Here is a 16,413-nt window from a genome sequence, read left to right as displayed (position 1 = left end):
TCTATACTTCATCAATAAGCAATTGCAAAAACAAAAAAAAAAAAAAAAAAAAAAAAAATCAGCAAGCTCAAATCACGTTAAAAACTGACCCTGCAACGCGGGAAATCAATTCAGGTTATAATTATAAATCTAGTAATTACTCGTGAATATTAAAAAAAGTAGTTGCAAAGCAATTACAATACATAAATCTAATGTTTATCTCGAGTCTCTTAGTCTAGATTAAATTAGCCTCATTACCTTAATCGTTGCAACAATTCAAGTGACGGACACGTGATTATATCAAGACACTTTGTATGGCTTGAGATGAGAGATTTACAACTAGTCTCCTACCAAAATCAACAAACAAGTAAAATATGTTTACATCAATGAAATACCGACCAATGTCGCAATGCCTGAAACTGTAAAAAGCAAACAAGCGTAACAAAGAGTTTGAATTACCACCAAACGCTGCAACATATTTGCAAAAGGCGCAAACTTGACTCGTTGAAATGACCATAACACCCTTTAGAAGTAGCAATGCAAGTAAATTGTGATGTTCATTGATGACGATCATCACTATTTTCACTCTCCATCTCTTCAGCATCCTCAAACCGTTGATCATTGATTTGAAGCTGCAACAAGTTTTTAAAACCACAATGTCAAATCAGGCATTATCACTCATTATGGACTTGGTCCCTAACACTAACTTCAATTGTTCAACAAAACTTATGGAGTTTGTCAATCGTGTTAAGTGTGTTTAACGGATCAATTATTATTTCGATCAAAGTAAACAAAAAAAATACCTCAAGCACGCTGCTAGCAAGGTCATGATCTCCATTTGCATAACCAATTGTGAAAGGAATTTGCGAGTCATCCCACTCCAAGCCATCTCCGTCTGAATACAGTTAATCGCGAGAAACGAAACTTTATGACACCAGGAGTAAAGTAATGAACAAAGATCACAAGTGAAAAGAATTTATAAGAAGTACCAATTGCAGCTCCCAACTGATCAGCACTAAAAATCCAATTGTGCTGTTCTTCCTCCTCTGAAGAAATGATAAAGATGTAGGTGATTTGCGGCATCAGCCATTTAATCAGCTTACAAATATGAGAAAGTTTCATATAACCCGCCCGAAATTTGGTATAGTATCATATTTACCCGACAAAAAAAAATCACAATAATTAGTATACCCATTTTTAAATTTAAGACAATTATATCCTTCCCTTAAAACTTGCATTAGGATTTAAGAGTTTGAAGTGTTAGGAGAAAGAAAAGGGTATAATGGGTAAATATGAAATATAAGTATTTTGAATGGGTGTAACCGATATTGATTTTTTACCGGGTAGATATGAGACCATGCAAGTTTCCATAAGTATATAATCAATTTTGATATTCTAAAAAAAATCCCAAAGCAGAGTAAGCCTAAATGGTAGAATTCTGTATGAAATTGCCCCTAAGAAATACTAAAAAAAATAGTTGGGTCACCTTGTCCTTCAACGGGTTCAGGATTTAACTCTGCACATTCACAGAATATGTTGAAAATAGTATCCACTGACAATCAAAAACATCAACAGGTTATGAATTATAGTGTGATATGAAAAAAGAATTGTTTCAAGTGCGATGTAAATTATACATTGGCTAGGATCTGAAGGTACAAGCCTCATCTCGGTGATCTTTGACAAATCCAGTGTCTCGCTTGATTCTGAATCACAGCTTTCTGATTCATCCCCTTCATCTCCGGTGTCAATCTTAAATTAATAAAAACTAAATTAGAAAAGAATCATCTTGACTGCATATAACCATATTTAGATAAACACGTTTTTTTTGTAACTGTGGAGAACCCGTCACCAGAAAACTCACAAGGCATCATGTTTGATTTGCACAGATATAGAAGCCTGTTTCCTAAAAAACACTCTTAATTCAACCAGAAATTTTGTTTGTTGTTTTATTTTGCACAAAAGTTTCATCGTCGAAACGTTTCTTATAATTTCATCCATCAGAACATAATTTGACAATAATCAATTAACGTACATGTTATCATAATAATATTGTTATTTCAATATTGTGTCTCTAAAGAAGTTGTCTCCCAATCGAAATACAAAATATTGCAATCGAGTGATCATACTAAACAAAGAATGAATGCATGTTGATATTGGGGAGTAAAGCACTCCCATATTTCATGTTGATACCCAAATTCGAACAAATATATATAGAACCTAGAACTCATTGATGATATCAAACATTATTTCAAGTGCTGAATATAAACATCTAACAATACACCAAAATTTCTGGACTCATTGTGGGAACCAAAACCACATACAACCCGACTAACACCCAGGTGTGACAAGTCATATGTTTAAAGATCACATCTACTCGAAAACATGCTATAAATGAAGGATTCCTATTCACTATTGCATATCCTTTAGGGAGTGCCTCAACGATTAAACGTGTACACAAGGAGTTCAAGTGTTTGCACTCCTCACGCCTCATACTGGTCAAAGCTCAAACCACTTTACTAATAAGCCCATAGCAGAACAAAACCAAAACCAGTGATACACAATTGTGTGAGCAGACCGAATCACCGGCTGAGTCCTCAACACACAGCTTCAGATCACTTAAACCTAAATTCAGTTCTCTTCTACTTTATACAAAACACCTACTCCCATAGTTGTTAATGGCGAATAGTGACAAATAGCGATAAGGTAACTAGATGCTACATAGTGAATAGCAATAAATAGCGGGCGGTTATTTTATAAATAGCAATACACTAAAAAAATTTATATGTATATTATATCAAAATACCCTCGTATATATGCTATTTTACATATATATTTAACAAAAACTTAAAATCCAGCTATTTTATAGCTAATTTAAAAACAAAAAATAAAATAAACTGTCGCTATTATCGCTACAACCCTAACAGCGAGCGTAACATACAGGTAGCTTGTCGCTATTGACAGCTATTCCCTATCGACATCTATATGCTCTAAACCTAGCAAATCAATAATAATTACCTGTGTATACAAGCACGGAGATTCAAATGCTTCTGGATCTCTAGAAACCGCATGAAGCGACAGAGATAAGAAATCAACCGAATAGCCTTTCGTCCTCTCCGTATCGCTCAACCAGACTACTTGCCTGTAGAGTATAATAATCATAATCATGAGTGAGCTACAACAATTGTGCAATTAAAGAGTTAGGGTTATAATACTTGGTGGAGATGTAGAGAGTTCCAGAAGATTCCGGTGAGCGGTTGCCAAGAACAATGGAGACGTTAGGCTGCACGTGCTTAAGCTCCTCGCCGTTTGCAGTGTCCAGAAGAGGTGTGCCAGCGTCTGATCTCTCTGTCAACGCTTTCAACCCTCCCACCATTGTTTCTACTGGTTCAAGTTTTTTAGGGTTTATGCAATTGGGCTCACTCGATTCCTAAGACTTACGCTGTTCCCAGTCTCATTTTAGGTTTCAACGGGAAAAAAAACATTTGGAAGAATATAAAAAAGTATTAAATGTGATTTTAGTCTCTCAGGTGATTTCTACTATTTTATCAGTTTAGTTTAAAGTTTTTATTTTTTGTCTGTGAATCTAAAAAGGTTTCACCGTTGCCATTTTAGTCTACTAGGTTAACTCCATCCATTTTTTATTTCAACGAGAAGGGCAATTCGGTTATTTTATATGTAATTCTGTGAACTAGAAGGGCAATTCGGTTATATAAAATGACCGAATTGTCTTTCTCGTTAACAAATATAATGGATGAAGTTAACTTAGTGGACTAAAATGGCAATGGTGAAACCTTTTTGGAACCACAAACGAAAAATGAAACTTTTAGACTAAACTGTCAAAATGGTCCAAACCACATGAACTAAAATGACATTTAACTCTAAAAAAATAAGAGAAATAAAAGGAAAAGTTATATTTATTTTATATTCTTCCAAATTAAAGAGATTTGGAAGGAAATGATTTTCGATAAATACAATCTTTACTTTTATTTTTATTTCCTTGGAATCGAATTCAAAAACACGATTGTTAATTAAATATTTTCTTTTTTTTCTCTTCTTTTATTTTGTTTATTAAACTCGGGAACACAACGTTAAAATTAGCTCGTTAAGTCCATCGTCATCACACTTTGTTGTCACATGAGTCCTTTGCTTAAACAGTTAGTTAAACGATCGACATTTCACCGTTTTCAAAGAAGGGTAACTTAGTCATTATCTATCTAGTCCTTGGAGGTATTATGGTCTTTCTCTTTTACATTCCCAAATAACTTATCATCCATTCCCTTTGAATCCCATTTCATCATAAACCCTTCATCTTTAACCACCCCCCCCCCCCCCCCCGGTCGGCTACATTCCCGCCATTTTCACCATCGGTAATGGTAATGGACTTGTATTTCTATAATCATTTTTGTTTTTTTTTTCACTTGATGCATTGAAAAAAATGCAACTTTTTTTCACCAGATTTTTATTTTCTAGTGGGAGATTCATGGCTTGATTTACGATATAAACAAAAAAATTAATAAGTTTGTTAAAAAAATAATTAGTTGATTAAAGATATATTTAAAAAATTATAATATGTTCTTAAAGGAAAAAAAAAAGAAAAATGATAATATGTTCTTAAAGAAAAAAAATAAAATATGTTGATTGAATTAAAAAAATGAAAAGAATTATAATAGAATAATTAGTAATAAAAAAACTCATTTTAGTAAATATTTTTCAAATCATCTATTTTGTTAAATATTTTTCCACTAACACCATTTTAAAAGATAACTCGATGAAGCTGTTGCTTTACTTTATCAGCCAAGTCCATTGCGATAATGAACTTTGTTCCTTCAACTATCTTCACTAAGGGGGTGTTTGTTTTTTCTTCAAACATCTTCAAGGGAGCTGATGTCTGCTGGCGCGCAGACGTCACCCTTGAAGACTATTTGTTTTTTTTTGTTAAACAGATCTGAAAATGGCCTTTTTTAGCTTAAAAAAGCTATAACTTCCTTTCTTCAAACATCTTCACACAAAAACCTCCTCTCTCATCTTCACAAAAAACCTCCTCCCTCAAAACTTGACCACCACCACCACTGCTTTAAGGTCACCGGCGCCGCCTCAGTCGGCCACCACCACCATCGCGGCTGCCATCAACCTTCAACATCATCATCGTCGTCACCGTCACGGTTGATTACCTCAACATCTCTGCCATCAAACACACGGTTTCTTCTTTGATTTTCTCCACCTATCATTCAACCTTCATCTCCCCTCAAAACCCCTTTGAAAAAGGTCATCAATTTGGTTCAAGAATCAGAAACCCAATTTATTGATTGATTGTTTGTATAGAGGGTGTTGTAAAGAAGAGATTTTTATTCACAGTTTTGACCATAATCTTTGTGTTCTTGGAAACCTCTTTTGAAATGTTTGATTTTAACAATCTTAGATCCATCTTGTATAATCTGGTATATTCTTGATGATGGTTACTTTCAGTTTTATGTTTCTATAATTTCTCATCTGGGTTTGCATTTTTTTTGAAGAAAGTTTGTTCATTTCTAATGTAATATAATCAAGATGCTCTTTTTGACTAAAGATTTATGCTTTTTGTTTATTTTGTTATGTGTGTTTGATTTATATGTTTCGACTATTTTTAACAGTTTGATATGTTGGAGATTTATGATAAAGTTCCTCGATTTGTTTTGTTTGTCCCATTTGTTTGTACAGACAGTATCAATTTATAAAAACAAACAGTCTTATATTTTCAGCTTGAAGAGCTTCAGACCACATCTTCAGTTGCAGACATGAAAACAGATGAAATCAGCTTGCAAACAATTTATGTCTGCAAAAACAAACAGCACCTAATACAACCATCCCTTCTTGGAATTTTGCACCAAATTTCTGCACGAGGATCAAGTTTTTCAACTAAACTATATGACATAAAGGATTATAATCTAGTTACTTACTACTAGATGTAAAAGAATTCAATTTGAATAATCTCATATTGTTTGACATATTGCTTGACATGGACAACACATACAATACAATACAACATTAACTTTTAAGTAACACAACCCACACCCAAATAGCGATCTACATGTATTTCACATAGGGAGGTTACCACTTTCAACCTGGGTTAAAATACTTGACAATTATCATTGAGATTGTGATGCTATTTATAGAAACTTTTACTGATTGATTTGTTGGACATGTGTCACAGTAATAATAAAAATTATATAAATAAACTAGTTTAAGTACCCGTGAATTTCACGGGATGCAAAAAGGAAATATACTCTTGATCACTGTTAACATAAATATTATAAATTGATACACGTTAAAACACGAACAAATATATAATATTTGAACCAAATATTTAAATACATGAATAACCAAGTATCACAAATCTTTGAAAATCTGTCTATACACGATATTAGTTGTTTTATATCATATGTTTTGTATGGATTACGAATAAATGAATTGATTTATATAAAATTTAATAGGAAGATTGTTTAAATATAAATATATGAATATGCAACAATCAGAAATCATCAAATGTTAGTCATTAATTAGAAGGAACGCAATAAATTTATCAATTATAATTCGTTGAAAATCTCTTTATAAACAACATTATTTGTTTTATCTGTCGGCTTTCCATTGTTGTCAAGTATGAGTAGTTTGACCCCATCTCTTGTTTTCACCCTTGATAAAGCAACATACAATTGACCATGAGAGAAGACGGGTTGTTTCAGGTACAAACCAACTCTAGAAAGCGACTGCCCTTGACTTTTGTTTATTGTCATCGCAAAACATACGGAAAGTGGAAATTGCCTCCTTTGAAAAGCAAAAGGAATCTTTTTATCAGAAGGGATCAAATTAATCCGAGGTATATATGTGGAAGTACCAATATTTGCACCAGATATTATCTCGGCTTCTATTACACGGTTGTACAACTTTTTTACTTGTAGCCTTGTACCGTTGCACAAACCATTCCGTTGGTCAATATTTCGTAATAACATTACTGGAACACCAACTTTTAGCACCAACCTATGATTTGGTAAGCCAGAAATTTTAAGTCCATTGAGCACATCCGGAGAGTATATTCTTTGTTGTGTAGCATTTACATCTTCGGTTGGACAAAGACTGTCAGAGCTAAGATACTCTCTTTCTTCACCAGGAAACATTGATAGCAACCTGTCATTAATCTCATGCACAACATCATTCTTCGGTGCAAGTATAGCACGCTCACTAAAATAATTATGGTTGTTGATGTTTTGCAAGATTGATGGATAAACGAAATCAATTAAACCTGCAATTGGGTCAGATTCATCAGTAATCAGAAGATCTTGTGGTATTTCAATAGTTGCTTCCCCATCATTTGGACCACCAACATTACCCTCACCCAAATCCAAAAGCCATTTCGCAAAAGTGTTTATTTCTTCAATTTCTTCCGTCGACCTTCCAACGGTTAACCTCATGTTTCTTGTTAATCTTAGCAATTTACATTTACTCCACAAGTAAGATGAAGATAAGGAGGCATTAACAATCTCTTGTCTTCCACCGTTTGGAACGACAGGTAATATTTGTCTGAAATCGCCACCAAAAACAATTACCTTACCTCCAAACCTGATGTCTGAATTGAGAGATTGGTCGATGTTGAAAACGTCATTCATTGTTCTATCGAGCGCTTCGAATGCATGTTTGTGTACCATAGGTGCTTCATCCCAAATTATTAATTTCGTCTCATGCAGTAATTTAGACACGTCACTTTCTGGTTTTATATTACATACAGAGTCTTCAGTAAGATTCAAAGGTATGTGAAACCTGGAATGTGCTGTCCTGCCACCATCTAACAACAACGATGCAATTCCACTTGAAGCCACATTTAAAACGATTTGACCTTTTGATCTAATTGCAGCGGACAATGTCTTCCATAAAAATGTTTTACCTGTTCCACCATAGCCGTAAAGGAAAAAAATCCCACCGTTATCACCATTCACTGCTGCCATAATTTCTTCAAAGACAGAGCGTTGTTCATCAATTAACATTGTCAACTGACTATCGTACAGATTTCCAAGATGTGTTATATCATACGCCCGCTCCTCAAATATCAAACGACTATCTGAACTGCCTGAAGACGACATATCTGGAAATGGCATTGTTTGAAATCTTCGCAAGGATGAATTATTTCGCAGTAAAAACTTCTCAATCTCGCACAAAGCATAGTTTTTCAGTTGGTGCTCCGGAATTGATAACGCTGTGCAATACGAAAAATATATCAAACTCCTCATAATAACAAAACATAGATTAAATAATATATAAAACGTTAAATAATTTATTTGATAATATAAATACTAACATTTATAGTAAACAAAACTTACCTGTAACTCGATGGTATTTCTGAAGTCTATATAAAAAATCGTCTGTCATGTATTTCCATGAACTTTCCCAAACAACCTCAGGTCTAGAAAGACTACTCGATAACAGCATGGTACAAAATAAATTACGAATATATGAAGCGCTTCCTGATAAACTTGCTTCCTTTATTGCCTCCACATACTCGGAGTCATCATCCAAAAGACCGAGCGCGTAGCAAGCATCTCTATATGTATCGTAAACATGACCATTAACTGTTTTAATGTCATCGAACGATGTTGGTCCTCTGACCTTGTTAAGAAGAATTCTCAAAAAATAAGCTTCACCAAGTGACGGAGGTACGGAATGAATCCTGCCAATAGCTGTTTTCCTTTGTCTAGGTTCCCATACTCGCTTATCAAGCTTCCAAACATAAAAATTGGGAAACTGAACATATGTAAGTGTACGGGCCAACGTGTCATTTGGGTCTTTATTACGTTCCATCCATGAGAGAAACATTGAAGATTTAACAGATGGTTTGTTTAGAACATAGTTAATATCCTCATCAGGACCGAAAACAACAGGTTGTTGGCCAGGTAGATGGAACGGAAGTCTCATAACAGAAGGTCGTCTATAATGCACTTCATTGGCAAATATCCTCCAAGATGCTTCGCAAGCTGAAATATATCGACAATCATAATACTCTTTTATCTCGTCTTGTACTTGTTCGTCAGATTGATTATCGCTTTGAACAACGGCTATAGTCGCTCGGTCAGGTCCTTTATTAATGTATTTAAACAGATACTTTATCGAAGCGGCCTGATTGCACCATTCAACATTTATATGAGCTTGATACCTTTTCAAAATTTTTTGTTGTACGGTACCACACTTCTGTTATCAAGGTCAATTTTATTTTTCACAACTAAAGCGCCATTGTTTCTCCTTCTGTATAAAGGAAAGCCGTTTGAATCTAGTGTAGTATGATCTTGAAAGTCTTTGGGAAAGCCTTTTGAACACTTCCTATCAACCATACATGGAGAACTCAACCTTGCATTACCATATGGACCGTGTATCATATATTCTTTCACAAGCATGAATAATTCTGGATCTTCCTTTCTGTCAGGTATTTCTGCGCATATAAATCCATCAACATGGTCCACCGTAGGTAATTTCGATTCAGGCTCCATGAATAAGCATAAATGGGCATGAGGCAAACCACGTTTTTGAAACTCGATTGTGTAAACAACTACAAAAACAACACAAGTTTTTACATTTTACGGCATAAATACTAATCTGATTTCTATTTTAAAAAATGTACCTGCTGAAGCTTTGCCAAATAGATGATTCTTTTTTAAATCTTTGCAAATTGAATCAAGCTTAATTTTGAACAATCTGGAGAGGATATCAGGCCTATCTTCCGGACTGAGATTGGTGTCTTTGAGAAATCGTTGTACTTCTGGCCATTTGGGATTGCATGTTATGGTTATAAAAAAATCCGGATAACCAAAGCATTTACACAAAGCCATAGCGTCTAAATAGTTTTGCATCATATATCGTGCTCCACCAGTAAAGGAAGATGGCAAGAAGATACGTTTTCCAGCCTTAGATATATCATCTTGACCATGTGTTTTTAATTTACGGAGGCTTTCATATGTGTCAGACCTAAGATCTTTCTGTTGATATCGTATATAGCTAAGTCTCTCACTCTCTATCATAGTATAAGCATCAACCAAGAACTGCTGGAATAACCTCCTAGAATTCAAGATTAACGAAAATTGATTTATCCGATCCTGCATACGATAAGCAAAGAACTCTCTCATAGTACAATTTGGACGTTTCTTATTAACAACATCAATGACACCTCTGTGAGGGATATCTATTCGGTAGCCATCATCTCCGTATGGAAACAAAATCGGATACTGTAGTGCGAGATATGACGGGTGCAACTCACTAATTCTCTTCAGTGTACCAGTTTGAGTCTCAACAACAATATCTCTATTGTCAATTACATTTTCTATATCTCCAACAATGAGAGCGGCAATCTCACCCGCCGTTGGTAAGTTATACCTCCGACCATCTTTTCCTCTTGTTCCAATTAGGCGAAGCTTCAAATTTACATGAGGACTGTCTTGAAGAGAATCCCTAGCTCTTCTATAAGTTTTGACCAACTCATTGTCGTTATCTAAAACATCTTTTATATGTTCTATTAACTTACGATCAAGAGTAGCAGAATAAGAAGACGATGAATCCTCTGAACGACTGTTAACAAAAGGTATCAAATATTATTAAGATTGACATATAATAAAAAATGAATAATGTAAATAAGTATGCGAATGTTGATAATACCCAACGGAAGTTACCTAAATATCGCTTGCCTGTTTGCAAGTTCGTTCTCAGTATCATATATGTATAGTTGGCAAAATTTTGGTTGCGCTCCGTTGTTTGGCATAAGACTTCCAATTGAATGGTAATTTTCTCCACTTATTCTAAAGCAAAACGGTGCATTGCCTCTATTAACCGTTGAATCAACCTTACCACCCATTGAAGTAAATGCAAACATGGAATTGTAACGCCGAATATTCTTCAAAAAATGCTTGCTTTCATTATTTTTTTTACTAAATAGGATACGATAACTTCCTCTGGCATCTTTGTAATCTGGAAGCTCTACTATGCCGTAAGAACAACATAAGAAATAACACATTTTCCCATCCTTTCTTCTTCCTCTTCCTTTTTCTGCGTCCCATAACTTTGCATTACATACTTCACAGGTAACGCATTGGTCACCATGATCCAAATAATCTGTATTGAAAATTTTAAAAAATAAAATAAAATAGTGATTAAATAAGAAAAATACTATCTAATTGTAACAATTAATACCATAAAGATGTTATACTATAAATAATAAGAAATGTACCTTTTGAGAGACCCTTGAACGGATCTTGATCTACAATTTCCTCTGTATTGAAATCAATAATTGGTATTGGAGATGTAATTCGTGGTGTGCTAATTAACTTTCGTTTTCCGGATGACAACCTTTCCAAAGATGAATTTTGAAGCATAGTGGAGGTGCCGGTGAATGATGTCAGGTTAAAAGAAATATGACGCGGAGTACAGTTTGTTGGTTGAGTGCCATTGTTAGTAATACAACTAACATTACCTAGTAAGATATATAAAAAAAGTTTATAAAAAAACTAAAGATATTAATTTAGATAAAGCACAGAAAAATATACGAAGGTTAATAAGTCCTTACTTGTTGGCATCAATGGTGTGGTTTCGGTAACATTAGAGATGACATTTGGAATTGACTCGGTTGGAGAAGAAGCCGGTAAATTTATATTAGTGAATGATATGATGTGTCTCGTATCAGATCTTTTACTATCCAAAATATCTACCCTTAATCGGCTGTTATCTATGTATTAAAATAAAATCGAATGTGGGAAATAAAGAAATCATGAAAAAAAAAAACAATTCAGTAATCAAATAAAAATTATTACAAATAAGTATTTTCTATGAAACGCGCGTACCATGAGTTGTTATCAAATCATTTGTTGTGGCATTATTACTGACATCTTCTGATGGACATCCATGTAATTTACACCTCTTGTTATCCAATAATAATTTCCTTATTTTCCGACTTTGTTTTGCCTCATCTTGACTAACAATGGGAATAACAGCTACAACACAACAAATAGAGATCGCAATTAATAATTTAACACACATTGCATAACAGTTATATGTATCAAGGTTAATAAGTGATTACTTCGTGGCCTGAATGGTCGGGTTGTCGTAACATCAGCAATGACCTTTGGAGTTGAATTGGATGGATAAGAAGTCGGTAAATTTATATTGGTGTCTGATATGCTGGGTCTCGTATGAGATCTCTTATTATCCAAAATCAATTCCCTTAATCGGCTGTTATCTATGTATTCAAATACAACAGAAGGTGGGAGATAAAGAAAGAATATAAATATAACATAACATTCAGTTAAAAGAAATATATTTATGAATATTGAAAAAATGCAAGACAAATATTATATGTTATTATATAACAGCTATTAAAAAGATGCATAATAATTAACCTTCTGAGAAAACCGATACTTCTCTTGTAACAATACGCGAAACAGACGGAATTGTCATCGAATCATCGGTTAGGACATTATTATTGATAGAACCTGATGAAGATCCAGCTAAATTAGATTTCTTCTTATCCAACAATAATTTCCTTATTTTACGCCTCTGTTTCGCCTGATCTTGAGTAACAACGGGGATAACAGCTTCGACACGATCAAAAGATATCACAATTAATAATGAAACATACATAAGATTAACAATAATGTTTTTAAAAACAAATTGTAGCTAAATTGCAACATATGATTTTAACAGAAAGATTAAATTAAAGTTAAAAACACAACAACGTAAAACATATTGTTAAGTGGTACCGTTTGTAATGTTCGATAGTGGTCTTCTTCCTCGACGAACTGCACGGCAATAAAAGTATGTTAAGTTTTGAAAAAACAAACTAACTTTTAAGTCATTGCTAGTATTCATATTAGCAATCGTAGTATAATATATGAAATATACTTTATTTCCTTTGGCCATTGGAAAAACTAATTTATGTATTAAGTTATAATACATATAATTCAAAGATAACTTAAATTATTGCGAAGTTAGAATCGTACCGGATGTAGAATTGGAGGATGGATTAGTAGGTAAAAAAGATGTATCATCTGTAATAAAAATTATTATATAAAATTTAAATATGTTCATAAAGATATATTATAAAAAGCTGAATGAAGTGCTAAATTCACGACATTACCGTTTGAAATGTTTTCCTTTCCGATGTTATTAGATAAAGATGAAGAGTTGAAACATTTTCTTTTAGACATTCCTGAATTTCTGCTAAGATGTAAGCATACAACATTACAAATGTAAGTCCATTTAAATTGAAAATAAGGATTAAAATGTCGAAATTAAAGTTAATATACTAATTCATACGTAAGTTGTGTTATCTTAAATCCTAAAATACCATTATACAATGAAAGAATGGTAGCATGACAAAAGTTTGAAATAATATCATTCAATAAGAATAAACTGAAATATAAGCTAGAAATACATTTATTATGCATACGGAAACAACCCCAAAAAATAAGAAGTTATTTTATCAATAGACATAAAAAATAAAATAACATAACATACTTGAAACAAATAATAAAGTTCTAGAACCAAAAGACAAAAAAGTATAAAATCCAATCATAATCTATATTCGAATGGAGAAACGGTGGTCTCGATAAATAACGCCCCTTTCGGACCGTTGTAGTTGTCAACATGTTGGAGGTAGTTGAAAGCTTCATTGCACAAGTCAACTTCAACAAAATCACCCCAAATACTTGTTATCAACCACTTTTTGTCTTGAATTATATTTGTCCTTTGCATCCTTGCCTGATAATCAAGTATGTGAGGGTTATCAAAAGAAAAAACCTTGACCCAATCATCATGTTCTAATTTGTACAAATCAGCCTTTAGTTCAACAGCACGTCCAACGACAATCACATGTAGGTTGTTCGAAATGCTTAGAAAATGTCCTTGACAGGGATTGACTTCCATACGCTCGGGAAAACAAAGTACGCTGAAAGATTCAGAAATAACATCAAAAGTAATTATGTTCCTCTCCCCAGGAGGAAACCAATAATTTGAAACCATGAAATATATGGTTTTGCCGCAATAAGTTGCAGGAGACCATGAATAAGACGATGAAGCCAGTTTAGAATCCTTGAGGAAATCAATTTTTCTCCAAGAGTCAAGACGTCGTGAGTATACACGGGCAGTACCAACGTTACGGCAACACTTTATGTGAAGCACTTTGAGATCGTCGAACTGGTCAAAGTACATTCCACCGGTATCAGAGTTACGATCAAAACGATGATTAAAGTAGTCGTCGGATATCAACTTATAGCGGCCCGTTGTTGGGTTCCAAAGCATAAGCTCACATAAAATTCTTTCATTGCAAACCAACAACAGACCGTTAAAAGACGATATAATACGTAAGTAGGAAGGGTGGATATCGTATGGGAAAGTTATTGTTTTGCTCGTATCGAGTTCCAAATTACCACCTATTATATCGTCAACGACTATCGACTCATATTTCAAGGACAGTAATTTCTTTTTTAGTGAATTTCCAGCCCGGCGAGAATGCTTCAACTCAAAATTATGAGTCGATAGTTCCTTACGAAAATATTTGGAAAGAATTTTGAATCGATCTACAGCTTTTGCAGGGAGCCTTGAAAAAATTTCTTCGACAACCATTTCCATGCCAATCTTTTCCATTTTTACGATCTACTGTGTTAGAATATAAAACATAACAAATGAAATACAATTGATGTATATAGTTGTCTAGAAAAAAAAATAAGTATTAATATAACTATATAAGAATATATCGGAAAAAAAATACAGTTGGAATATTTATAAAAATAAGATCACATAATCATGATAGCATACACATTCAGAGAAATTAACAAATGTAGTCAAATTATAATCAACTTCATATTACACAATTACTAAACATTAAAAGGATACATATATTTAAATCTTAAGTTCATATTGAACAAAAGCATGTAGCAGTAATAAATTATATATATATTTGGATGAGATAGAACTATATATTGAGTATTTGTTCAATTTATATTTTATAACATAAAAATTAACATCTTACTGATTTGAATAGCAACAACATTTATATTATTGTATAACAATGTAATAACTAACATGTAAAATCTAACAACGTATAGTGTTCGTATAGTAAATTTAGAATAGGTGATTAAGAAAATTCATCATATCTACATCAACATATTGAAACAATCCGAAGTGATGTTGAAATATATTTATTTCCTATAAACCGATTACAAAACTATCAGTTAATTTAAAATCATATTAACATTAAAGAAGATTAACATTTACACAGATGAAGATGCAAGTATGAAGCATTTAAGATGACAACTTTTTGTTATTACTACAACATAATACGATAACAATGATGAAGAAATATTTTTTTATTAATTAGATCCCAATTCTAATGCTTCATCATAATAACATACGTAGGAAAACCATACCTCTGTGTGTGTGTCTATGAGAGAAGGTAAGAAGGTTGGATGTGTATGAATTAAAAGGTAGGAGAAGGATATTTATAATACATGAGGCAAGGTAAGTTTGTAAATGATATAGGTAAATATAATGTTATGTTAGAAGTTTACTAAAATACATTAATCTGCGATAATTATTACTTGTGATTGAGACATTTCCATTTTTTGCATATAAATAATAACTTGAAAAGTTACAAAGATTGCAAAATTAGGATCCTAATTGTAATTTTTAATGCGACTTTAAGTATTAATTAATTACAATAACTAAATAATTGGAAGTAATTGGATGTGATTCTGCAATTACCATATAAACTATATAATTTAAATTAAGAAAGATTCGAAAAATTTAAAGATAAGAATACATAGTTTTATCTCATTAAATGTGTATGAAAATAGTTTGTTCCATTTAGGATGTTAGATAACAAAAGGAAAAAAAATTATTGAAAACACATACCTTGTTAATCGTTACTCATTTCAAGATAGTTAGTTCGTTGAAAAAAGGGTATTCTTTGAAATTTATGTCAAAAGCACCTTATTAATCGTTTTCCTCTTTATAAAATAAAATCATAAAAAAATTCAGATTCTATGAATTTAATATCAAAAGTAACTCACGATAATATATAAGTTATTAAAGTTGATCTATTAAAAAGTTCAATATGGATTTAATTTAATGTTTACTTTGATAAATAAGATACCGCATGAAATTAAGCAGCATATGTCTATATATAAATTGACACTAAATAAATTATCTTTAGTAATAAGGTAAACTGCAATTTTGAAATTCATTTTTAATTGTAATAATATAGTTTAACATTCACGTTGTACACAAAATTAAGTACCATACAAAAGTGTATTATCAATAAAGTCGATAAACGTACATGTTCAAAACATACTTAGCAGAAGAAAAACCAAACAGTCGTTCAACATACAGCTTATAAACGATAGGTGCACATTGGCTTAGTCAGCGCGGACATTT

The 16,413-nt window shown here is 32.8% G+C and overlaps 3 protein-coding genes across 4 annotated transcripts; all 3 read right to left on the bottom strand.

Moving 5' to 3' along the window:
• Window positions 1–215: 215 nt before the first annotated feature.
• LOC110916090 (chloride conductance regulatory protein ICln) lies at window positions 216–3,449 on the bottom strand. 2 transcript variants are annotated; one of them, XR_002579494.2, is made up of 8 exons: window positions 3,192–3,449; window positions 2,995–3,118; window positions 1,614–1,728; window positions 1,466–1,531; window positions 969–1,025; window positions 783–874; window positions 439–611; window positions 216–326 (listed from the first exon to the last, which is right to left on the bottom strand). XR_002579494.2 is itself a non-coding variant. In XM_022160848.2 (7 exons), exons 1-7 carry the CDS (start codon window positions 3,350–3,352, stop codon window positions 537–539), a joined length of 690 nt encoding a protein of 229 aa, XP_022016540.1. In that variant the 5' UTR covers window positions 3,353–3,449; the 3' UTR covers window positions 275–536. The 2 variants fall into 2 exon arrangements, 1 of the variants encoding a protein (XP_022016540.1); XM_022160848.2 differs by having other exon boundaries at window positions 275–611.
• A 3,093-nt stretch (window positions 3,450–6,542) lies between these two features.
• On the bottom strand, window positions 6,543–12,621 carry LOC110919462. Its single transcript, XM_022163728.1, has 9 exons — window positions 12,381–12,621; window positions 11,826–11,975; window positions 11,552–11,710; window positions 11,216–11,458; window positions 10,662–11,100; window positions 9,620–10,560; window positions 9,186–9,547; window positions 8,328–9,120; window positions 6,543–8,203 (listed from the first exon to the last, which is right to left on the bottom strand). Exons 1-9 carry the CDS (start codon window positions 12,619–12,621, stop codon window positions 6,543–6,545), a joined length of 4,989 nt encoding a protein of 1,662 aa, XP_022019420.1.
• Window positions 12,622–13,551: 930 nt separating this feature from the next.
• LOC110919461 (putative F-box/kelch-repeat protein At1g12870) lies at window positions 13,552–14,625 on the bottom strand. Its single transcript, XM_022163727.1, has one exon. The coding sequence runs from the start codon at window positions 14,623–14,625 to the stop codon at window positions 13,552–13,554; it is 1,074 nt and encodes a 357-aa protein (XP_022019419.1).
• Window positions 14,626–16,413: the final 1,788 nt, after the last annotated feature.

Source organism: Helianthus annuus, chromosome 16, assembly GCF_002127325.2.
Source record: "Helianthus annuus cultivar XRQ/B chromosome 16, HanXRQr2.0-SUNRISE, whole genome shotgun sequence".
Classification (NCBI taxonomy): Eukaryota; Viridiplantae; Streptophyta; class Magnoliopsida; order Asterales; family Asteraceae; genus Helianthus; species Helianthus annuus.
This window is presented reverse-complemented; position numbering and strand designations above follow the sequence as displayed.